This window comes from Leguminivora glycinivorella, chromosome 7 (assembly GCF_023078275.1).
Source record: "Leguminivora glycinivorella isolate SPB_JAAS2020 chromosome 7, LegGlyc_1.1, whole genome shotgun sequence".
NCBI classification, from domain to species: Eukaryota; Metazoa; Arthropoda; class Insecta; order Lepidoptera; family Tortricidae; genus Leguminivora; species Leguminivora glycinivorella.
Genome location: NC_062977.1, coordinates 15353078 through 15378910, shown reverse-complemented (window position 1 = coordinate 15378910; position 25833 = coordinate 15353078). Strand labels below are relative to the sequence as shown.

Below are 25833 nucleotides of genomic sequence, written 5' to 3'. Positions count from 1 at the left end.
AGTGATAAACAGGCTGGTTCCTGTAGGCCTAGCACATGATGGCCGCGGGAGTATTTCGCCGCGAGATAGATGACACGTCTTCTTCTAACTGTATTAATGACATAAGGACGGGTAGTCTATCTCGCGGCGACATACTCTCGCGGCCATCATGTGCTAGGCCTACTGATAACGAACCTAACGACATGTCGAATTTAACGGAAAACAAAAAAAAACACGGTGTATAAATATTTTATTGTTGAGTGAGACCTCTATCGATATACATACACTCGTACTGTCAAGAGCTACCATTTTATTGGTTAATTTGTCACTTACTCGTACATGCTTATTTTAATTATGTCATTTGTTCCATTCGTGCCAGCTCTAAGTGCAAAGATTTGAACAGATTTGATGAAATATTTGAACAGTAAGATAGAGAGCTATGTGTTCTATATTTATTTATTTATAATACCATCGAATGAGTCGTGTATAAGTACCTAAATGATCAATGACTAGCAAAAATATTGCTTTGCTTTATATTAAGTACATAATTACATAAAATAAATGTGGTAAATATAATATGGCATTACATGATAAGAGAAATGAACGGGTACATTTCTGAATCTATGCTATTTTAATTTAAGATATTGTATAACCACAACAATGTGCGTAGCCAGCGTGCCAATCGTTTACGGTAGCGCACGAAAACGGAACTGTCGCTGTTGCACGAATAGGGAACTGATACACACAATACACAATGTATTTCGTTCTCGTAGCGCTGGCGATTGTCACCTTGGCTAGTCTAGCAGGAATTAATATAATCCATTACAAAAATCAACACAACTCAAATATATTTGTCTCATTTTAACCGCCTCAGTCCTCGTGTACAATTTTTTGTACATATTCCAACACTTATTTTGAACTTTTATTGAGTAACAAAAGGTTCCAAATTCAAAAACAAAACTAATGATTCCAGGCAGGCAAGTATGGTCGCGCGATAAATGATAAAACATCAGGCCGTCCCTATCGCACTTACCACTATTTGTAAGTACGGCCTGATCTTTTATCATTTATCGCGCGACTATACTTGCCTGCCAGGACTCAGCGTGAGTCACTCAAAAGGTCAAACTATTCTATTCTGCCAGGCGATCAAATGCCGCACTGTAATGACACTCGCATGAGAGGTCTCATACCGTTCAAATCAGCCTTTAAAATCAATCAAAGAACTGGGTGGCTAGCCGAATGGCACAATCGCTCACGAAACGCTCACGAAACGAAGCGCTAGTAGATATCTATCTCTATCGCGCTTGCGTATTGGCGCGACAGAGCCAGCGGCGTATCGCTTTCGTTTGGCGTCGGAGAAATGCCATTCGGCTACGGGGCCTGGGTAGTTTACTGAAATCTCTAACTCTTACTAATGTTACACTTAAAATTAAACAATATAAAAATACTTAGGCCGGTAGTGAGGGTGTTTTTTTTTGTGTTACCGGTGCGACTAATTGTGGTTGGACAGTTTTAAAGCATCTTCTTAATTGACATACTAATATTGTACTAATAATCACAAAAACAACTCTTTGGTGACAGTATGGCTATGACCTCTGTGTAGGCACTGGTCCACCGCTAGTAAGCTACGAGCTATCGGCTATAAAAACTAACAAATGATAAGCGCTCCCGTGCAAATAAACGGTAACACGGATTTATAGACGGTAGCTCATAGCTTACTAGCTCGCGGTGGGACCAGTGCCGTAACGGCCCAGCCACGACATTGGACTAAGCGCGACAGCGGTGAGCGGCAGCCTCGTGCGAATGAAAAGTCCCATCGCTGTGTCTCGCTCCAATGCATGGCCGCCGCTCACCACTGTCGCGCTTAGACCAATGTCGTGGCTGGGCCGTGAGTGGCCGCTCGGTCGGCGGGGCGGATGAGCGTGCAAACTATGCAGAGTCGACTCAGGACGTATGAGCTTCAATTGTTTCACATGCACGCCGCATGTCCCACCCCGCTGTACGCCCAATATGAGCGTGCACTAACGGCTCAGCCACGACATTGGTCTATGCGCGACAGCGGTGAGCGGCGGCCATACATTGGAGCGAGACACAGCGATGGGACTTTTCATTCGCACGTATGGTTGCCGCTCACCGCTGTCGCGCTTAGACCAATGTCGTGGCTGGGACGTAAGGGTACTAATTTACCTCTAATATTTATAGATGTAAATCGAAATAAATGTCATGTAGAGTTTGTACGGAAAGAGAAGAGTCGCAGAGTATTGGTACACATATAATTAAACACTATTCTACAAAGGAAAAATTCCAAGGGCTCCAAAGTTCAGGGCTGGTTCAGATATGACAATTTTCTGAAGGCCAAGAGCTGTCAGAACCCCTAAAGGCAATAACACGAAATCACGAAACAACCATGAAAAAAATTCAGTTGTTCAATAGAGCACCGATATACATAATTACTTCAGAAATTGTTATTTTAGTAACGTTTTTATATAATGAATCTATGAATTTAGTAGGAAACTTTCGAATGAAAGTTAAGAAATTATATTGACATAAAGGAATACATTTTTTTAACATTCGCTAAAGTAATAGTATAATATTTACGTATCTATTACATTTTGTTCACATTATTTAGATGCCAGCAATTCACATTTACACACACATGCACATTTATAACATTGTTAGATACACATATTGAAATATAACAAGGTTAAATAAACATTTTTTGATACCAATAAATACGACTATCGATTTTTTCCATTGAAATCCAATTTTACTGTTATAAGTAAATAGCAACAGTTATTTTAAGGTAATAACGTTTTTTCATAAACTACATCTTATTATCTCCACTAAATAATATAACAGGGACCAGAAGTTATAGACAGAGATCAGGCGGGCAAGCACGCTTGCGTGATGAAGGCTATCACGTCAGGCCGTTCTTTTCGCACGATTTGTAAGTGAGATAGGGTGCACCGACGCGACAAGGTTTATCACACTAGTATGGTAGGCCCGCAGAACATAATATTATAACAATATATTTTAAAACAAAGTATAAAAGTAGCGGCAGGAGACTAGCACTGACCGTTATTGCGCAGAAGTCAAAAACAGGTCTCTCGGGGGGTTAAGGGGGTGAAGGGTATGCGTCCCCATGCGTAGCTATCCCCTCCATATTTCTACTGTTACTTGTAATTGGGTCCACTCCTGGCTGGGACGATACAGAAGCCGATTTCACCTGCCATTCGTCGCCCTCGGTTAGGGTGGATTTCGCCACAAAGTTTTTTCTATAGGTATTGTCTTAAATTCAGCCGCTTTTGGAGTACTGACGATATCCCCGTAATTTTGGTCGACTTTGTATAGTAGATTATACATACAAAAACACCTAGGCCAGTAAAGTAAGAAATGTATGTTACGAACTCTTTTAGTGTTTGTGGTCAAGTTAAATGTCAAAATATTTGAATTTATGTTTTCTTATTGATTGTTATGTTCTTCTGTATGTCACTCTAGGAATAAATGGCGAAACGTATCGTGGTAGTTTTCTTCCAGCTCATTATTTATTTAGTTTCCTTCATCTGGCGACCGTGACAGCTCAGGTATCTTCATAAGTTGAGGGAAGATCTACGAGAAAGGTTCAGGAACGAGTACATTGGGATGCTCATCCAGAAGGGCAAGGAGAGGGACTCTCATTTAAGGGTAGGTGATGTAGTTTTAATAGAGACAGACTCTAAGCGTATTAAGTGGCCTTTAGGGAGGATTGTAGAAACCTTTGCTGGTGCTGACGGTTACATAAGAGTAGCCAAGGTACGCACTGCTGATGGAGAGTATACACGAGCAGTTCAACGTTTGTACCCACTTGAAGTGCCATCAGACACAATATAAGGAAGAGTTTTGGGCCTCTGCCCCAAAAGGTGGGAGAATGTTACGAACTCTTTTAGTGTTTGTGGTCAAGTTAAATGTCAAAATATTTAAATTTATGTTTTCTTATTGATTGTTATGTTCTTCTGTATGTCACTCTAGGAATAAATGGCGAAACGTATCGTGGTAGTTTTCTTCCAGCTCATTAATTATTTAGTTTCCTTCATCTAGCTTCTCGCTTATCTACGTTTAATTGAGAGTTAGGCCATTCACTTTCTTTTGCTTTTAGCCAGGCAGGTCCCTCCCACCATTTGCTTTTCAGCAGTTGTTTGGCGTTGCAGCCTCTAGATGGTAAGTCGGCAGGGTCCATTATGCCTGGTAAGTGACGCCAATCTTCCACGTTTGTATGTCGTCGGATTTCTTTAACCCTGTTCTTGACAAATATGTTCCAATCACCTTCAGTAGTAATCCAGGTAAAAGCTACACTTGCGTCAGTCCAGAAAAAAACGCGGCAGTTTGACATATCTAAGGCTTGTTTAACCTGAAGATATAACCGTGTAGCAATCAATGCTGCCATCAGTTCCAAACGCGGTATGCTGACCTCATGGATTGGGGACACGCGCGATTTGGCTTGGACTAGTTGTACAGTGACTTCTCCTTCATAATCACTTCGTAAGAAGATAGCAGTTGCAAATGAAACCTTGCTTGCGTCACAAAAGACATGCAGACTGTTTTCACATTTGTCTATAGGCTTACAAGTAAGTCGACGTGGGATTCGGCAGTCGTTCAGCAAGTGAATATGTTTAGACCACTCCAAAAATTCTTTTTGTAAATTATCAGGTAGCTCACTGTCCCAACTCAGGCGTAAATTCCAAGTTTTCTGTAATATTAGCTTAGGCACAAGTGTCACTGGACATGCCAAGCCGACAGGATCAAAAACTTTCTGAGTTATAGAGAGCAAACTCCTTTTTGTAACGTTTTCTTTTATGCCAGTACCATGTGCGAAGTTGACGTTACAGAATAATTGGTCAATATTGACGTCCCACATAAGGCCGAGTACAGACAAGTTATTTTCATTTGAAATAGTTTCTATACATTTGGACATGGGAGTAGTCACCCAACCTCTTAAATGAAATTTCGCATCTGACATAACTCTTTTTGCCTCTTCTATGAAGGTTTCGGCTTCTTCTTCCGATTCTAAACTGATGACACAGTTGTCAACATAGAATGAGTCTCTTAGTCGTTTGGCTGTATCCTTAAACTCTTCGGTGTACTTCTCTAAGTGGTAGTTTATTGTCGCACTTAGAAGAAATGGACTACAAGTTACACCAAATACGACTCGACAATGGCGGTAGGTTATAAACTCTTTCCTTTCATTATTCTTCCACCACAGGAATGACAGATATTGTCTATCTTCTTTTTTCAATGATATCTGCAGGAATGCTTTTTTAATATCGGACGTTATCCCAATAGCATGTTTTCTGAACTTTATCAATAGTTTTGGAATCAATTCCAGACAATTAAAGCCTTTTTCTAGAAACGAGTTAAGCGAATTCCCGTTGTAATCTCGCGCTGACGCGTCAAAGACCGGACGAACTCGTGTAGTGAGGCTGGTATTCTTAATGACAGCGTGATGGCACAGGTAGTGTTTAGGCTTCGATGCGTCATCAACTTCTTCGATTATGCCGTCGTTTAACCAATCTTCGAAGACATGTCCATAGTTATCAAACTCTTTTAGCTTTTCTAGCTTCTGCGTTGTTGACATCAGTCTCTTTTCAGCTAAATGTTTGTCATCAAGGAGTTCTCCAAGATTTGGTTTCCACGGTAAGTCAACTTCGTACCGTCCTTCGTCATTAATCTTGATCGAGTCTCTAAACTGATCCATTATGACTGTATCTGTCTTCGCCTTATTCGCAACTTCCGCTGGATCTCGTATTCCAAGAGTTTCTAAGTCCCAAAGCTCTGATATCTGCAAATTATTCACCAATACTACGTTCGTCAAGACACTGCATGCGTTTGTAATAATGGGTCCTTGAAGAGTCCAACCGAATTTGGTTTTAATCGCAACGAGGTTATTGTTCAGTTCCAGAAAACTTTTAGTGAGCAAGGCGCCTGCGTGATCCGCGCCGATCAGTAGCCCGATGTCGGGTGCGGCCGCGTCGCCGACGTCGCTCAACGTGATGTTATTCCTTTGCAACTCTTTGAACATCTCGTGATTTATATTTAAACGAGGAACATACCCACAGAGCGTTGACTTCCCTCGCGCGGTCATTGTACATTGAAACTTTTTATCAAGGCTTCCTAAAGTAATCGCGTATGTATGAAACAGTTCCTTTTCAGTTTCTATTCCTCCAAAAAGGCAATTTGACACGATTTCGTTACCGATAGGTTTCAAGCCTAAGCTTTCAATAATGTCGCGACGTAAGTATGTCTTCTGCGCTCCCGAGTCGATAAAACATCGTACCTGTATACATTTATTATCGCTGACAATATTTGCCATAAACGTTTGCAACAGTGTAGTACTAGCCTTATATTGAGTTACGTTGTTACTTAAGTTTGACGTTCCAACATTCGAATTTTTCACGTTTTCAATTTGACTTGACGTTTTAATGTCAGGGCACATCAATACAGAATGACGTTTGGAGCAGAAAAGGCATTTTGTAAAATTCTTGCATTTTTTCGCATTATGTCCCGGTTTCAAACAAATTAGGCATGCTCCTTTTTTATTTAACACTTCCTTCCTAGCCTCATACGACATTTTATTAGCCTTGTAGCACTCGAAGCTGCTATGTGATGCCTTTTCACACCAAACGCAACAAATTTTCTTACCTGCGTCTTCCGTGGACACAAAGCATGCCGCGGTAGGTTGTTGAGTAGGAACGCTATGCAAACTGTCACCCGATGCTATCCCGCTGCGCGCGAGCTGGATCCGCTCCTCCGACTCGACTTCGCGTTTCAGGAACTTCATAAGCCGGTTCAGATGATCGTCGCCTTTCTCCTCGGTTGCATGGGATCTCTGCCATGCTCGTAAAACAGATTCGGGCAAGGCGGACTCAACTAAAGGGAAAAGTAAAGCAGCATATTTATCTATAGTGACACCTAAGCTTTGCAGTGCTAATAATTGCGTATTTAATTTATCGTATAAGTGGCCTAATTTATAAGAAGTATTACCTTTTGCTTGTGCTAGTACAAGGTTAAGGAGCTCACGCACATAAATGTCGATCAACATTTCATCACGCGCAAACCTGGACTTCAGTTGCTCAATAGCCTTCTTGTAGTTAGCTCCCGACGGCGGAAAGCTCTCGACGATCTCTCGTGCTGGAGTATCTGGAACAGTGCACTGGTAGAGGTACTGAAACTTATCTCCGTCGTCAATTGTTTCGTCGTCGTGGATTTTCTGAAATTGACACCAAAAACCAATCCAATTTTTAGAATTTCCGTCGAACTTGCGTACCTCAAATTTTGGTAGGCGAAATCTAGGAATAAATGGCGAAACGTTTCGCCATGACCCTTTACCGGCTCATTATTTATTTAGTTTCCTTCATCTGGCGACCGTTAAATAAGATGGAAATACTAAAAAAAGAACGTAGTGTAGCCAGGAGGCTTTTTACAATCGCGAAAAGTGAAATTAACGCTATTCTAGAGTCGGCAAATATCGACGATATCACCGCGGCCTTCAATAAACTCCAGCTTCGAGCCGATTCCCTGTTCAACGTTGACCAGCGTATAAAAGAACAGTGGCTAAAAACGGACGAGATGACTGAAGACGAAATTTACGAGGATTGCATGACCAGCGATAAGTATATCACCGACTGGGAGCGTATAAAAGTCATGTACGACAGCGTTTCCCGGAAGAATGAACGCGTGAAGAGGTCTCGCAAGTCTAGCGGCAGCGATGTGTCGAATAATACAGATAAGTCTCATCAATGTTGTGAGAAGTCGACATGCAGTACAGCATGTCATACAAGAAGATTTCGCCTACCAAAATTTGAGTTACGCAAGTTCGACGGAAATTCTAAAAATTGGATTGGTTTTTGGTGTCAATTTCAGAAAATCCACGACGACGAAACAATTGACGACGGAGATAAGTTTCAGTACCTCTACCAGTGCACTGTTCCAGATACTCCAGCACGAGAGATCGTCGAGAGCTTTCCGCCGTCGGGAGCTAACTACAAGAAGGCTATTGAGCAACTGAAGTCCAGGTTTGCGCGTGATGAAATGTTGATCGACATTTATGTGCGTGAGCTCCTTAACCTTGTACTAGCACAAGCAAAAGGTAATACTTCTTATAAATTAGGCCACTTATACGATAAATTAAATACGCAATTATTAGCACTGCAAAGCTTAGGTGTCACTATAGATAAATATGCTGCTTTACTTTTCCCTTTAGTTGAGTCCGCCTTGCCCGAATCTGTTTTACGAGCATGGCAGAGATCCCATGCAACCGAGGAGAAAGGCGACGATCATCTGAACCGGCTTATGAAGTTCCTGAAACGCGAAGTCGAGTCGGAGGAGCGGATCCAGCTCGCGCGCAGCGGGATAGCATCGGGTGACAGTTTGCATAGCGTTCCTACTCAACAACCTACCGCGGCATGCTTTGTGTCCACGGAAGACGCAGGTAAGAGAATTTGTTGCGTTTGGTGTGAAAAGGCATCACATAGCAGCTTCGAGTGCTACAAGGCTAATAAAATGTCGTATGAGGCTAGGAAGGAAGTGTTAAATAAAAAAGGAGCATGCCTAATTTGTTTGAAACCGGGACATAATGCGAAAAAATGCAAGAATTTTACAAAATGCCTTTTCTGCTCCAAACGTCATTCTGTATTGATGTGCCCTGACATTAAAACGTCAAGTCAAATTGAAAACGTGAAAAATTCGAATGTTGGAACGTCAAACTTAAGTAACAACGTAACTCAATATAAGGCTAGTACCACACTGTTGCAAACGTTTATGGCAAATATTGTCAGCGATAATAAATGTATACAGGTACGATGTTTTATCGACTCGGGAGCGCAGAAGACATACTTACGTCGCGACATTATTGAAAGCTTAGGCTTGAAACCTATCGGTAACGAAATCGTGTCAAATTGCCTTTTTGGAGGAATAGAAACTGAAAAGGAACTGTTTCATACATACGCGATTACTTTAGGAAGCCTTGATAAAAAGTTTCAATGTACAATGACCGCGCGAGGGAAGTCAACGCTCTGTGGGCATGTTCCTCGTTTAAATATAAATCACGAGATGTTCAAAGAGTTGCAAAGGAATAACATCACGTTGAGCGACGTCGGCGACGCGGCCGCACCCGACATCGGGCTACTGATCGGCGCGGATCACGCAGGCGCCTTGCTCACTAAAAGTTTTCTGGAACTGAACAATAACCTCGTTGCGATTAAAACCAAATTCGGTTGGACTCTTCAAGGACCCATTATTACAAACGCATGCAGTGTCTTGACGAACGTAGTATTGGTGAATAATTTGCAGATATCAGAGCTTTGGGACTTAGAAACTCTTGGAATACGAGATCCAGCGGAAGTTGCGAATAAGGCGAAGACAGATACAGTCATAATGGATCAGTTTAGAGACTCGATCAAGATTAATGACGAAGGACGGTACGAAGTTGACTTACCGTGGAAACCAAATCTTGGAGAACTCCTTGATGACAAACATTTAGCTGAAAAGAGACTGATGTCAACAACGCAGAAGCTAGAAAAGCTAAAAGAGTTTGATAACTATGGACATGTCTTCGAAGATTGGTTAAACGACGGCATAATCGAAGAAGTTGATGACGCATCGAAGCCTAAACACTACCTGTGCCATCACGCTGTCATTAAGAATACCAGCCTCACTACACGAGTTCGTCCGGTCTTTGACGCGTCAGCGCGAGATTACAACGGGAATTCGCTTAACTCGTTTCTAGAAAAAGGCTTTAATTGTCTGGAATTGATTCCAAAACTATTGATAAAGTTCAGAAAACATGCTATTGGGATAACGTCCGATATTAAAAAAGCATTCCTGCAGATATCATTGAAAAAAGAAGATAGACAATATCTGTCATTCCTGTGGTGGAAGAATAATGAAAGGAAAGAGTTTATAACCTACCGCCATTGTCGAGTCGTATTTGGTGTAACTTGTAGTCCATTTCTTCTAAGTGCGACAATAAACTACCACTTAGAGAAGTACACCGAAGAGTTTAAGGATACAGCCAAACGACTAAGAGACTCATTCTATGTTGACAACTGTGTCATCAGTTTAGAATCGGAAGAAGAAGCCGAAACCTTCATAGAAGAGGCAAAAAGAGTTATGTCAGATGCGAAATTTGATTTAAGAGGTTGGGTGACTACTCCCATGTCCAAATGTATAGAAACTATTTCAAATGAAAATAACTTGTCTGTACTCGGCCTTATGTGGGACGTCAATATTGACCAATTATTCTGTAACGTCAACTTCGCACATGGTACTGGCATAAAAGAAAACGTTACAAAAAGGAGTTTGCTCTCTATAACTCAGAAAGTTTTTGATCCTGTCGGCTTGGCATGTCCAGTGACACTTGTGCCTAAGCTAATATTACAGAAAACTTGGAATTTACGCCTGAGTTGGGACAGTGAGCTACCTGATAATTTACAAAAGGATTTTTTGGAGTGGTCTAAACATATTCACTTGCTGAACGACTGCCGAATCCCATGTCGACTTACTTGTAAGCCTATAGACAAATGTGATAACAGTCTGCATGTCTTTTGTGACGCAAGCAAGGTTTCATTTGCAACTGCTATCTTCTTACGAAGTGGTTATGAAGGAGAAGTCACTGTACAACTAGTCCAAGCCAAATCGCGCGTGTCCCCAATCCATGAGGTCAGCATACCGCGTTTGGAACTGATGGCAGCATTGATTGCTACACGGTTATATCTTCAGGTTAAACAAGCCTTAGATATGTCAAACTGCCGCGTTTTTTTCTGGACTGACGCAAGTGTAGCTTTTACCTGGATTACTACTGAAGGTGATTGGAACATATTTGTCAAGAACAGGATTAAAGAAATCCGACGACATACAAACGTGGAAGATTGGCGTCACTTACCAGGCATAATGGACCCTGCCGACTTACCATCTAGAGGCTGCAACGCCAAACAACTGCTGAAAAGCAAATGGTGGGAGGGACCTGCCTGGCTAAAAGCAAAAGAAAGTGAATGGCCTAACTCTCAATTAAACGTAGATAAGCGAGAAGCTATTACGTAGTTATTACAGCATGCTGATATTGCTTTACCACCACCTTTACCTCATGACAGAATATAACCGGCTACCGCCTTCGAATTGACAAGTATAAACCTAGCCGGTCTTCTTTTTCTGCGGTCGGGAGGGGAGGTATGGATAATTTGGGAGCGTTTAATACGTTAAATTGCTCGTTCTCTCAAAGACCTCCTTAGACGAAACTTAGGCCAGAAGATATTAGCATACGAAGAGCTGATGACTTTGATGCACGATTGTGAGGCTTTGATCAATTCAAGACCTTTAACCTACGTCGCGGACAACTCCGATAAGCTAAAACCCATCACTCCCGCGTGCTTCACACAAGGGCTTCCTTCGAGCGAGATACCGGACTTAGACCAGCTCGATCATGACTCACTCAACAGGCGCCTCAGGTATCTTCATAAGTTGAGGGAAGATCTACGAGAAAGGTTCAGGAACGAGTACATTGGGATGCTCATCCAGAAGGGCAAGGAGAGGGACTCTCATTTAAGGGTAGGTGATGTAGTTTTAATAGAGACAGACTCTAAGCGTATTAAGTGGCCTTTAGGGAGGATTGTAGAAACCTTTGCTGGTACTGACGGTTACATAAGAGTAGCCAAGGTACGCACTGCTGATGGAGAGTATACACGAGCAGTTCAACGTTTGTACCCACTTGAAGTGCCATCAGACACAATATAAGGAAGAGTTTTGGGCCTCTGCCCCAAAAGGTGGGAGAATGTTACGAACTCTTTTAGTGTTTGTGGTCAAGTTAAATGTCAAAATATTTGAATTTATGTTTTCTTATTGATTGTTATGTTCTTCTGTATGTCACTCTAGGAATAAATGGCGAAACGTATCGTGGTAGTTTTCTTCCAGCTCATTATTTATTTAGTTTCCTTCAATGTAATTGTCCGTTGAGGTGGAGCGGAGGTCACGAAAGGTTTTTTATTTTTATTTAATAATTTCGTTTAGCGCAGCGGTCTGAAATTTGACGCTTTCTGGCCCGAAGACAGGAAAGGGTTTTATACGACCTTAGCATAGTCGACCTTCTGAGGGGTACCCAAAAAATAGGCGATGAAGACATCGACAATACTCTCTATATTTTTCAATATTTCCTCCTCCGGATATAGGTATTTTTAAATAATATGGATTATTGTTAACCAATTACGTAACTAGGAATTTTATCTTTATGTACCATTTCAACTGATAGACATAATTATATCAATTTGCGACTAGGTACTTTTGTATGGAATAGTTTTTTATCTTTAGTGTTCATTCTGACAAATTTAACTTTATTTTTGCTTTAAACTCGACTTAAAACATCTTACATATCGTATGGAAAATGGTATTAAGTGCGCTCGAGTATAGGGATTACAATTAAAAGTGCAGTAACTATCCCTTTAAACTGGCAAAAACATGCCATAATTTTCTATCTATCTCTAGCGACTCCTTTATAAGTTTCTAACATCGGAATGTCTATTCTAGAAGACAAAGCAGAATTCACGTCGTCTCAAAAGCGTATTGGAACACTTAGGCCTCCGCGACCCTGCAACCGTTCAAGGTTCAGTAGCCGTATCTTGTCATATCATTCGTCACTTTCGCACTTACATACTTGTTAGAACGTGACATGGTGACAAATGCCCTGCTGTACTAACCTTGGTAGCCAGCTGGACATTAGGCCTTAAAGTACTGCGGGAACTCGTTGGAGATGGCCCTGACGAGGGCCTGGTCGTCCCGGCTGAGTCTCCTTCTTCGCAGAAGATGCGCGCGAAGCAACGGAGAAGGTCGTCTCGGCGGTGCAGGTGGGAACCGTAGTCGGTGTTCCGGATGATGCCTTGGAGAATTTTTAGATATTCTTGACGCCGCTGAAAGGAAGTATGGAAAATAGCAATAAAAAACTTAAAAAAAAACTTTTATCTATCTGGTTCAATGTATTGGATTTATTCTAAAGATAGGATTTAAATGGGTCAAACGGTTATTTCTGCCAGAGACCGAAAAGCCAAGTCAGCTATTTCTGCGGATAGAATGTGCGCAATCCGATAACGTTTAGTATTGAATGCGCTAGGTTCTACTGGTGGTATAACTCGGTAAAGAAGCGAAAAGTTTTTGGTTGAAAATAGTTCTATTAACTCTCTCAGTCATACCGTTCGATAACGCAACCAATATCGTGCGCAGTGCATATTTGCGAATCTTATAGGGACTTACAAATGCCAATTTTTGCCGCGCGCATCAGTTGACGGAGGTATTTTTGACAGTCATAGGACTATTAAGATTGTTGGCTATATTGAAATAGTTACCGTTTCTCCCGGCGAGAGATCTGCCAGCTGTCTCACGATAATATCGATGGCTACTTTGACGTCGTTGGTGTAGAAGTGTTCAGCCGTCTTCTTGCGTGAGAACAGGTCGGTAACCAACTTTAGTACTGAGTGAGCTGGGGCTGGCTCATGATCGAAGATGTGGACTGGATCATCTGTAATGAGTTAAGTTTATTACAAACTAGTTTTTGCCCACGGCTTCGATCGCGTTAGAAAGAGACAAAAAGTAGCATATGTCACTCTCCATCCCTTCAACTATCTCCACTTAAAAAATCTCGTCAATTTGTCGCTCCGTTTTGCTGTGGAAGACGGACAAACAAACAGACACACACACTTTCCCATTTGTAATATATTAGTATGGATTTTAGTAGGTATAATTTGAAAAACTAAATTAGTTTAGCCATAGAACCCAATGATAATGACATTTAAGCACCTCTATATGAAAATAGGATTATGTATAATATATATTTGGTTTACAGAATCTGCTAAAAACATTATTTCTAAGGATATCTACAAAATAATAGCATACAATATGACGTTTTAGAGATTGCATTTTTACTTTTTTACTGTACTAAAGTTAGTTTGTATTATAACTGAAAATATGTCCTCGAAAAAGATCACCTAACCTCTTAAGGCAATCATATTTTATGCAGCTCTACCAGGGTATCGAACTGTAGATTGTAGGCCAAGAGCTGTGCCATAAAACTTTAAATAGCTACGTGTATCATGACTTCACGATTCAGCAACAGCAACACTTTCTCACAGAAAGTCTTAGCATTGTCCTGATTCTCCAGCGCATTGAGGTGTTGATAATCTACCAGGTCATCGAATTGTATTGTGTAGATTATAGGCCAAGAGCAGTGTCAAAAAAGCTACATAAAGCCAACTTAATTACAAGTAACATACCTTCACGATTAAGCAGCAGCAACACCTTTTCACAGAAAGTCTTGGCATTGTCCCGGTTCTCCAGCGCATTGAGCAGTAGGTTATCCACCGGCGTATCGAACTGTAGATTGTAGGCCAAGAGCAGTGTCAGGAAAAGATCAGGTATTTGCTCGTCAACATCCGTCTCTGGCGGGTTCTCGATGAGCTCTAGGAGAAATTCTGCGAATTCCACGCCCAGTATTTCTGCAACGGATAAAACAGGTTTCTTATAAGTAATTCAAAAAATATTTACAAAGTTTCTCTATTATATATATCTCTATTGTAGAGAAAGTCGCTTACGACATACTTTTGCCTTGTATGGCAGCTATTTCAATCAAATCCGTAAAGCTCGAGAAAATACTGCCAATTGGTCAACCAAGTCACGAAAGGTTGTCAGACACAACTTCGCTTTCTTAGCGTCTTCAGAAGTATTAGAAGAATTGCATGTCGTAAGCCACAATCTCGTAGAATGCCCCTGGTAAGCAAATATCTCCTTCCTTCTAACGCCGTGTCTTGCGTGGGCGACGGTCGCGCGACCGTCGCCGTCGCGTCTCATACTTCCATGTCGATAAGGTTTGATTTCGTATGCGTCGCATCGCCGTCGCGCGACCATCGCGCGACCGTCGCCCACGCAAGCCACGGCGTTATTCGTCCTTTTAAATATCAATATTCCGAATAGATCTGAATTTACATACACATACATACAATCACGCCTGTATCCCATAAAGGGGTAGGCAGAACACATGAAACTACTAAAGCTTCAGTACCACTCTTGGCAAATAAGGGGTTGAAAGAAAACGAAGATCTGAATTTAAGATCTTCCCGCGCTCGTCGTGAGTGGACGCATTTATTGTTGCGGGAGCTTGTCGCAATTTAAATCGCTATTTAAATTGTGATTGGTCAATTCCGATTCCTTATTACTCTTGAGGAGCTGTTACCCGGGGACTCCACCCAGTGGGCGGTCTTAGAAGAGGACGGCAAGAGTTCGCCACTTGCGCAGCTGAGGATCGAACCCGGGTCGACGGATTAGCAGGCGGCCGCACTCACCGCTAGACCAAGATCGTTGAGGTACAATCGGCGAAACTACGGACGGCAAGGTACGGTGACGTCATCGAGGCCGGGCGCATCGACTACGACATTCCGCTACGCGGTGCCTGTGCGTGCGCTGTGGCTACGACTAGTGCTACGCCGGTGCTACGACAGCCGTTGCCTTCCTATCTCTAAGTTATAAGGTACGCGCTATATTTATTACCGTAAATAGTTACAATGGCCGTCAACGATAAGTTTCTTATGAGCAGGGCCGATAGCGGTGAATTGATATGTCAGGCGTGCCAGGACGAGTTCAAAGTCGGCGAGGAGTACCTACAGTGTAGAGTAGAAATGTGCCGTAAACTATATCATCACGGATGTTCTGGTAAAACCATAATGCTGGAGGAGAGAGATAACTGGGTCTGCCCAGAGTGCTGCATCAAGTATAAGCAGGTAGGGCGCAACTGTGAGACCCCAGTGGGTACGCCTACCACTATGAAGAACGTGATGGTGAGGAATAGAAGTGACGTCTCATTTTCCACGCAGTCATCGGGGGCTGACGGGACGCAGATGATGAATGAATTGCAACAGCTGCGCGTTCAGATTGGTCAGTTGAAAGGAGAACTAGCTAACGCGGTTAGCACTATTACGCGTTATCAAGCAGTTATTGAAGACTGTGCTGCAAAGTTCGAGGCAACAAACGAGAGACTGATGAATCTGGAGCTTGCTTCAGGCTGCCCTTGCCATCATAATACTGCGTCTACGCCAGTACAAGGTAATAAACCAAGTTCGAAATCAAGGAAGAATAAGGGTCGTCAACGTGGTAGGGGTAAGTCAGCGATAACTGATGCAACGACTACAGCCAAGCCGGAACCGTCAGTCTCAGAAGTGGAAGAGATAAGGGAAGCTTCGAGCGAGGCTGGAGAAGGAACTCCGGTTGAGCTGGCTGTCCCTGGAGTGAAAGTGACACTTGCAAACAATAACGAAGCTACCCGGGAACTAACTGCAGATAGAGATGAAGAACCGTTGGGGGATTGGGAAGTGCAGCGTAAAAAACGACGCTCCGCCTCGGTAAGGTGTACTGCGGGCCCCGGCGTGACGTCGCTCAGGGCAGTCGAACGCCGCAAATTCATTCACCTGTGGAACATGTTATCGGGAGCGGACGAAATACGGAGTTATTTGCAAACACTAGGACCGGATAAAACGTTTACTGTCGAAGAACTGAAGCCAAAGGGCGACTATAAGTCGTATAAAATAGGAGTTCCTTCGGAAATGTACGACAGATGCATGTCTGCGGAATGTTGGCCCGATAACGCTCGAGTTAAGGCGTGGTTATTTCGGGGGCCACAGCAAAACCAGAAAGCAGGGTATAAAGCGGGCGCCTAAACCTTTTTCCCTCAATATATATTACCAAAACGTAAGATGGCTAAAGACAAAACTGCAATCCTGGCGTAATAATCTCATGTCTTCTGACGAGATAAACCTGGTGGCCGTTACTGAGTCTAATTTAGACGAGTCGGTGTATGATGCAGAAGTGTGCGGCGCAGGTTCAGATTGGAACATGCTTCGGCGGGACCGTATTGGACGAGGAGGCGGCGGGGTTCTACTGATATCGCGTGCGCCATTGTGTCTAGAAAGGTTGACATCCTATGAAACCGATCAGGGCGAAGACCTATGGGTGAGATTTTCTGTATCCGGACAATATATGTATGTGTGTGTAGTGTACATACCTCCTGGATCTAATGACGAAGTGTACTTTCAATGGTTTGATTCGGTAGAGAGAGTGTGTTCGATTCACGGCAGTTCAAAAGTTATGGTACTGGGAGACCTAAATCTGTACAGTGCTAGTGCAAGTGTAGAAAGATATTTCCACTGTTTCACTAATATTTGTAATATGTATCAGTACAACACAGTAACCAATGTAAATGGCCGAATGTTGGATGTAGTGTTAGCAAGCAAGGAGGTGAGGGGTGCGTTGCGTGTGCGGCAGGCAGATTCTCATGAAGTGCTATCTAAAATCGACGGGCACCATCCGCCCATCATAATCCAAGCCCAATATGTGCTGGTATCCGGTGGGGTATTAGTGGAACCGTCCAATATAGGGGAAGACAATGATTGGAATTTCGCAAAGGGGGACTTCTACCAATTATATTGTGAAATTAGAGATGCTAATTGGGAGCAACTATACAGTTATGGTTGCACCGATGATGCTGTCCAGTTCTTTAAAGAGACCTTGTATAATGCCTTCCAACACTGCGTCCCAAAGAAAATAAGAAGGCGCGTATGTAGCCGTACCTATCCAGTGTTCTATACGACAACAATCATTAGGGACATAGAACGTAAAGCACGCCTTCACAAACAATGGAAACGTTCAAGAAATAAGGTATTTTATGAACAGTTTAGTCAGCTTCGTTCAAAAATAAAAAATGAGATAGTCGAAGCCCAACGTGATTATATGGAGCAAGTGTCTGAGCGCGTATATCGTAACCCAACTCAATTCTGGTCCCACGTCAATTCCTTGCGTTGCAAAGGCGGCGTGGAGCCGAGAGTTACGCGTGGCGATGTAGAGCACTCGGCGCTGACGCGGCCGCGGCGTTTGCATCTCACTTCGCCTCCGTTTTTCTACGCGAGGAACCAGTTCTGGATCCAAAGGTCGCCAGTGAAAGCCTACCTGTCGATGCTAGGAGCATTGACATTCGAGGCTTTACAGAGAGCGACGTGAGGAGAGCAGTAAAGAAATTAAAACCTAGATCGGCGCCTGGACCTGATGCGATACCGGCTTATGTGATAAAGGGGTGTATCGATAGTCTTGTGGGTCCGATAGAGTTTATTTTCAACCTCATTCTTCATTCGGGGGTGTACCCAACAGACTGGAAAGAATCTAGAGTGACGCCGATCCCGAAGAAGGGATCTAGACTTAAGGTTGAGAACTATCGTCCCGTTGCAATTCTGAACGTCCTGGCTAAAGTCTTTGAGTCGGCGACACATTGCAAACTACTACCGCAATGTCAGTCGCACATCACCAGTACACAGCATGCATTTCTTCCCAGAAGATCAGTAGCTACAAACCTGCTAACTTTGACCCACACTCTGTCAAGAGAGCTAGACGGGAAAGCTCAGGTGGACGTAGTTTACCTGGACTTTCAAAAAGCATTCGATCGGGTAGATAATGACGTTCTGCTGTTAAAACTTGGAGCCATGGGGTTCACACCCAGGCTCCTAAATCTTTTCGCGAATTATCTATCCGGTCGGAAGCAGTACGTAAAGTATGGTCCGTACGTTTCTGAAAGTTACCCCACGAGATCTGGCATTAGTCAAGGATCTAACTTGGGGCCTTTTCTTTTCGTGCTGCTGATAAATGATCTTCCGGATGACGTGCATCACTGCACAGTACTAATGTTCGCGGATGATGTAAAGCTGATTAAATCGATTCGGAGGCGGGGGGATTGTGAAGAGCTGCAACGGGACTTAGAGGCAGTCCATCGCTGGAGTGTTGAAAATAAGCTCTATTTTAATGCCAGTAAATGCGAAATGATGTCATTCACCCGGGCTCGCACAGTACAAATGTTTAATTATACCATAGGCGGCGTTGACGTGTCGCGTTCAGAACAGGTACGCGATTTAGGGGTTCTTTTTGACTCAAATATCACGTTTCGTGAGCATGTCCAGGCCGTGACCAACACTGCGTACAGAAGATTGGGCTTCGTCCTGCGCAATTCCGCGCCTCTGACAGTGGAAGCCACACGCGTGTTATATGCGGCACTCGTGCGTAGTATACTCGAAACGAACGCAGTGGTGTGGAGTCCGCATGAGAGTAAATATATCCTCATGCTGGAACAAGTTCAAAAGGCGTATCTCAGAGCATTATACAAAAAAATACACACGTGCTATCCGTATATGTACCCCACGTTGTTTTTGCAGGGACATCTGGGATACGACTCGCTTCAGTTACGGAGGTTACTCTCTCTGGCGAAATTTACGATCGGGGTTATAAGAAGCACAATAGATAGCGTGGATCTGGTCGAAGCCTTCATGCGCTTATTTGTGCCTAACCAGTACACTCGCGCGCGGCGCCATCCGCTGCTGGCGGAGGGCGCCACGCGCACACGGGCGCACGCGCAGGCGCCGGTCGCGCGCGCGCACGCACTGCTCAACTCCGTGCTAGAAGCATACCCGGAGTGTGATTTGTTCGCTAGTGCAATTGGACGATTGATGATTGAATGTAAGAAGGTGATTGAGAGAGAGATGCCTGTAAGTAGTATCACTATTAATTAAGATAATTTTGTAAAATATACTTGTGTACTGGATGTATAAGTATTATCGATAACAATTTGTGCCGCTGTGGCCTTAGCTGTTAAGGTACAATTGTATACTGTAAGTAAATAAATAAATAAATAAGACTAAAATACTAATAAAACCGTGGTCAAGAACCCGACCGTCGGCAGCGGTGAATCAAAAAATTGACATTTTCACAGGACAGTTATCGCTGGTGCGAGGACGCTCTAAAAGACCTGTCCGCACTTGTGAACGTGAAGTGGCTCAGGATAGGGTAGAGTGGCGATCTTTTGTGTCGGAGGCCAAGATCCTTTTTGGGGCACTGAGCTAGTGAAGTAAGTAAGTACCTATAGACAAATTGTTATGCCGCTCGCCGCACCGCTGGTCGCGCGTGTCCATTTCACGGCCTGACGAGTTACCAACCGTAATCTACAAAACTATCTGTTTGTCCAAACCATTCGGGTTTTCGTACGATTCTAGATAGACAGACACGTATAGGTATAGTATTTACCGAAGTGTGTGACAGGCAGTTTGTCTGCCATAGACAAGACCATGGAGAGTAGAAGTGCGGAGTGCGACAGGCGGCTGACAGCGCTAGGGTTGTCTCGCATATCGCGTGCGATCTCAGGCGGGAGCTGCGATAGCGCTAAGGTGGCCAATGCGGTACGCTCTAGGCTACACATTACGCCAGCTAGTTCTACTGTTGCTAGTGTCACGCTTAGTTACAGACTATTTACCGAAGTGTGTGACAGGCAGCTTGTCGGCCATAGACAACACCATGGATAGTAGCAGTGCGGAGTGCGACAGGCGGCTGACAGCGCGAGGGTTGTCTCGCATATCACGAGCGATCTCTGGCGGAGCTGCGATAGCGCTAAGGTGGCCAGTGCGGTGCGCTCTAGGCCACACATTACGCCGAAGGCCTGGAAATGAGATATTCATTAATTTAGATAATTTAATATATGGAAAAACCGGAAAAAAACTCGTATACATAAAAATTCGAAGCACAATAATGCGTATTTGTATAAGTTATAAAAAGGTATGTATTTTTGGAAATATGGAATGTAATCGAATAAACGAGAATACGATCATTGAACATAGTTTTGTACTCGAAAGGGGATTCCTAAAGCACTTATCACTATTGAACATTCTCTGTAGGTCAAAGATATAATGGGTCAACTCAGAGATAACAAACTTGCACTTTATGTACTTTAGATAAGTTCATCACAAAAGTTGATAATTAAGTTTGTTGTAAGACAACTTGTTGAAAATCGATCTGCCGTCTATTGACAAGCAAGCATACGGCCTGCCTGATGGTAAGAAGTCATCTTTGTCCATGGATCTGGGACACACAAAAGGCGAATAAAAGTACATTTTGCTATCAACTTTATCTGCATATTACACGTTTTACGTATTGTACGTTTTGCTAGTAGTGCGCATTTTCAGATTTGTACATTATGCTATTGTACAATGTGCTTTTGTACGTTCCGCTTATTGTACGTTTTATCTTCTGCACATTTTGCGTATTTAGCATTTTGCCTGTTGTTACATTTTGCGCGTTGTGTACATTTTGCTTTTTGTACATTTTGCGGCAGAGGGCTATAACTCACTAGCTCTCTCTTTTATTTACACGATTGCGACTATCTTTTGTCTCTATCGCCGATAGCTCACCGCTTGCTCGCTTTGGGACCAGTGCCTCAAAGCTGGAAGTTGAGTGATACCTGCAAGAGTAGTTGTCTTAACGGCCATCGCGTCTCCATCTGGTAGTACTGCACTAGGGTTGTCACGTAAGAGTATTTGTGGCTGCTCAGCACGTGTTGCGATATATTCACGTCAGCGTTCGACTGAAACAAACATTGGCAGTGAGTTTTACGGTTATCGAAAGCGACTGTTATTCCTCAGGTCCATCATCACATCATTTATACACCGCGTTTTTTTTGTTTTCTGTTAAATTCGACAACCACACTTTTAGTTAAATTCGCAAAAAAAAAAAATTATTAGTGTGTCTCTTACGAATAATATTCAAGTTAGTGTCAAGTGGTTGACGGCACATGTCAAAACAAATAACATTGGGAAGTGGTAAAGGCTGTCACACACGTGTTCAGAAATTATTTTTATTTTTTTAATAACTCGATAACCGTAAGAGTTAAGACGCTAGTTTTTCAGAGAAATTAATTGTATTTGATCTAAAGAACCATCCCTTAAAGTTAACGGAATTCAATTAAAAGAGGGTGTATGCGTACAAAATTTCAGCTCAACCGGGAAGTGGGTAAAATTTTGCTTGCAATATTTGATTACAGACAGACAACGGGACATGTGAAAGTAAATAAAAGCTTGTAATATACTCACTGGTCGGGCCCAATCAACTACAGGGGCAGAGGTCGCCCAAAAGAATGGTTGGCTGACGATACAGAAAGAACAGCAGGACGGGATTGGAAAACAATGGCAGGAGACCAAAAAGCCTGGCAATTATTTGACCTTAGCTGGGGCCTTAGCTTAAATAAAACTTATATACCTAAAATAACAAGGTACATGTAAAAAAATGCAATTTTTTTGTATGTGAAGGAAATAAAGGCTTATTATGTAATATATTATATTATTTACTATACCTACTCACCATAACAGATATAAGTTCGAGAAGCTGCGTCTGTATGTCGTGAGCGTCGTCGTGCAGCGCCCAGCCGCGCTGCTGCGCGTCATTAGCCGCCTTCGAGAGCGCGTTGAGCGCCGTCAGCATGCGTAGAGCGTCCGGCGCGGCGTCCATAGCGTTACGGGGGCAGGTTATGTTGCTGTTCGCTTCTCGGAGAAGCGCGTCGATGATTGAACGCGCGGCACCACCTGGTAGGAACTCCTGGAAATGAGCATAATCGGTTTATTTAAAATTGTAGCAGAGATTTGGTTTAGTATTAGATATACTATTGAGTAAGTCCGTTGCAACTGAAGTTACATATGACGCAAAGTGCACCAAGTTGCAATAAGATGTTTTTTATGAATTGGTATTGACTCTAAAAGCGAAATCCAGAAAATTTTATAAACCTATCACATGTCTATTTTTTTTTTTGTTTACCTCATCATACACCATGTGTAAGTTATAATATTATTAATTCTAGTAATGTATTAAAAAAAAAGTCTAATATATAAATATTTGTACAAATTGGTGTGGCGTTAATAGAAAATGCAAATAATGTAAACAAACAAATTCCCTTTCATTAATCTCACACTATGTATTATTTTACAATCTATTGTAACATTCATACAGTCAAGTCAGACTGATTGTGATGAACTTTGACAATAGATAGTGCGGTGTCAATGGCCCTTAGTCTGCTTCTTATTTGATTACTCATAGTTATGTACTTAAATAGATAACTTTAGTAGTTACAATGGTGCATATATGAAACATAATGACCAGTCTGACCTGGTGCCGTAGCCGAATGGCACTTCTGCGACGCGAAATGAAAACGAAACGCCGCGAAAGGTAGTCTGGCTCTGTCGCGCCAATACGCAAGAGCGATAGAGATAGATATCTACGAGCGTTTCGTTTTTTGAGCGTTTGTGCCATTCAACTACGGGGCCTGAGCTTGCTACATTGATGGCTCTAGGATAAAATCACAATGCATAGTTTTAAAATGAGGATAGCCGGGTCCACACAGAGCGAGTCATGTCGCGAGGAAATGTGCTAGCACGGCAGTCGCCTATGTAGACGTGCCTTGGCTGAGGCAAGTTGCTCGGCCTAGCATAACGCGCACCCTGCTTTGGCTGAGGCATGACTACATAGCACGTTTTCCGCGCGAGGAAATTGCCTCAGGACGTGCCTCGCTCAGTGTGGACCCGTCTAATTCAAATGTTTGTATCAGAAGAAGTAATTACACCTGTCAGGAGACTCTTTCATGTAAAATAATGCCAAAACGTACCCTCAAGGATATAAGAACTGTTTCCACAGCAACTTTAGACATTTCATGGCTGAGCTGTGTCTCCTTCCGTACTGACTGCACTATGTCATAGATGGCGTTAGGTTTGATGCTCTCACTGCTGTCCTGGCTGTCGTCTTGGTTGTCTGTGTCTGACGATAACTGGATTGAGGAGGTTTTGGTAATGCCGGTTTTCTTGCTATGATCATCATTGTCTGAAAAATTTAATTAAACATGTTTTTCTATCTCTCTCTAACCAACTTGACAGTGACAATGCAAGCATATTCAATAGTAGCATCACCTGGTCCCCTTGGACATAACATTTAGCACCAAGATTTTTATCATTATCTGAGTTTATATAATTGCACTTTATAAATTTATAATGACAAATACAATGAAGAAATTACTCACCAACAACAGATTTAGGTGAAGAACTATCTCTTTCCTCACTAATATACTGCTGAGACACAACAGGCCTCAAGTCAAAAGATGGAGAGACACCGTTAGGAGGTGTTGCATCATCTAAGCGTGGTGGAGGCTTCGGTGCCGGTGGCTTCTTGTTCTGCGGCCTCGTTAGCATCTGCAGTTGCTTCTTCTTTTCACTCAACCTAGCTAACAACTCCTGCTTCTGTCCCGACATAGCACTATCCTCATTCAGAGACTTAATGCAACTACTAAGGAACGCAATAAAGAACTCTGGCTCCACCTAAAAGTAAACACACACTGAATTACTGATCTAATAGTACTCTAATTGCAAAACATAATAGGAACGGGTCAGACCTTGACTGTAGCGACGTAATTGGAGGGCACGAAGCCGACTTGACCTCTCCTATTAACGACATGCCACCAGTTCCTCTGTTTCACGTTCTGTTGTTGAAGATAGAAAAATTCACCCTCCGTAAAGCTCAAGGTTTTCGCCAACGTCGCTTCGAAGTCATACAATGCTTGGAGCATCTCATTGTCCTCTGTAAACAATTTTTAATGTTCTATTTCTCAAATTACTGTAATCCACACCCAGCAGGATAGTTTATCCGAAAAATAAACAAAGTACAAATCTTACCGAAGCCGTTTTGGCCGTCACCCATTCTGATTATATTTTTATTCCTGTAATTATAAGTTTGTACTGTGTTTTCAATGAATTAGTGTGATTGTATGCATTATTTTTATCTGCAAATTTAAATAATGCAACTTGCAAGAACCATCAACAAATCAATTTCATGCGAGATTTGACAGTTTCAGGGTTGCCAGGCTAGTTTAAAATATTAAGTCAAAAGCTTATAACTTAAGCTTAAACTTTTCTGATTTCTTAGAAATAAATTGTGTGATTTCTGTGTAAATTATTACAAGACTAACAATAAATCACTACATTCAGAGACTAAACCATTTTGGAAGATAATTATTTTATGTACATTTCAATAAGGAAATTAAAAAGATTACGCATAGATTTAGAACTATTAAACTAGATTGTTTAGTTAGGTCAAAAAGTGTGTCCACATGAGAGGTACTTGTTTGGGCTGGTGTCCCTCTCGCACTTGCTGACAATGTCAACATTATTCAGTGACGTCATCACTGTCATAAATTGGAAATACCAGTCAATTTTCAAAGTAACTACTAAATCTACTAACACCCAATTGAAAGTATTTTTTAATTATACAAATCTTTGATTTACTGGCATCAAAATAATTACATTATAATTATTTTCAAATTTTTTGAAATATATCGAAACCCTAGTTTGAATATAACATTAAAATAAAATAAGAAGTTATAAAGTCAGGCAATATACAGATAAAAATACTACTAATATGGGAACCTCATTAACACTGGCAACACGTGCGAGAGGGACACCAGCCCAAACAATGCCCTCTCATGTGGACCGTTTTCGCTAGTCTGATACGATCGACTTTCTGTTTCAGTAATAAGGTTTAATTTCGTATGGCAAAAAATGTGATTGAGCTGTCCCCTGTAAAGGTCTTTGAGATTACGTAACATAATGTTGCTGTAGTAAAAAATAAAATTTAATCCTTATGTTTACGGAGCTAGCTTTAAATCTTCAAAATTGTTCGCTTAGATTATAAGTATTATAAGGAAAATTACTTAAATATATTACTTATTATGATATCTTTAAATGCTCTTAATTATAGAATGAAAATACTTATCCATGTGACACAATGTTACGTCAAACATTTTATAATAAGTGGGGAGAGATACGTAGTATCAAAGAGTAAAGATATATAACTGAAGTATAGTATCTTCTTATGGCCGCTGTACACATATGGCCAGCGGTTCCACCAACCCCCTTGGCCAAGCGTGTAGAGGGCTACTTGGCCGTAAGTTGGCAGTTG

General features: G+C 42.2%; 3 protein-coding genes across 3 annotated transcripts; 1 reads left to right on the top strand and 2 right to left on the bottom strand.

The window, feature by feature from the left end:
* The first annotated feature begins 3564 nt into the window (after positions 1-3564).
* On the top strand, positions 3565-12035 carry LOC125228051. Its single transcript, XM_048132498.1, has 4 exons — positions 3565-3983; positions 7302-9695; positions 11322-11556; positions 12021-12035. Exons 2-4 carry the CDS (start codon positions 7312-7314, stop codon positions 12033-12035), a joined length of 2634 nt encoding a protein of 877 aa, XP_047988455.1. The 5' UTR covers positions 3565-3983; positions 7302-7311.
* On the bottom strand, positions 4049-7054 carry LOC125228052. The gene is made up of 3 exons (XM_048132499.1): positions 6997-7054; positions 6655-6882; positions 4049-6024 (listed from the first exon to the last, which is right to left on the bottom strand). The coding sequence occupies exons 1-3, from the start codon at positions 7052-7054 to the stop codon at positions 4049-4051; spliced, it is 2262 nt and encodes a 753-aa protein (XP_047988456.1).
* LOC125227954 (NCK-interacting protein with SH3 domain) lies at positions 11963-24684 on the bottom strand. Its single transcript, XM_048132369.1, is given in 12 exon segments — positions 11963-12785; positions 12788-12908; positions 13341-13513; positions 14265-14486; positions 20324-20446; positions 20449-20506; positions 21305-21427; positions 22201-22434; positions 23495-23706; positions 23903-24197; positions 24272-24456; positions 24552-24684. Coding segments are annotated over 12 exon segments (1839 nt in total). The 5' UTR covers positions 24577-24684; the 3' UTR covers positions 11963-12717.
* Between the last annotated feature and the right edge of the window lie 1149 nt (positions 24685-25833).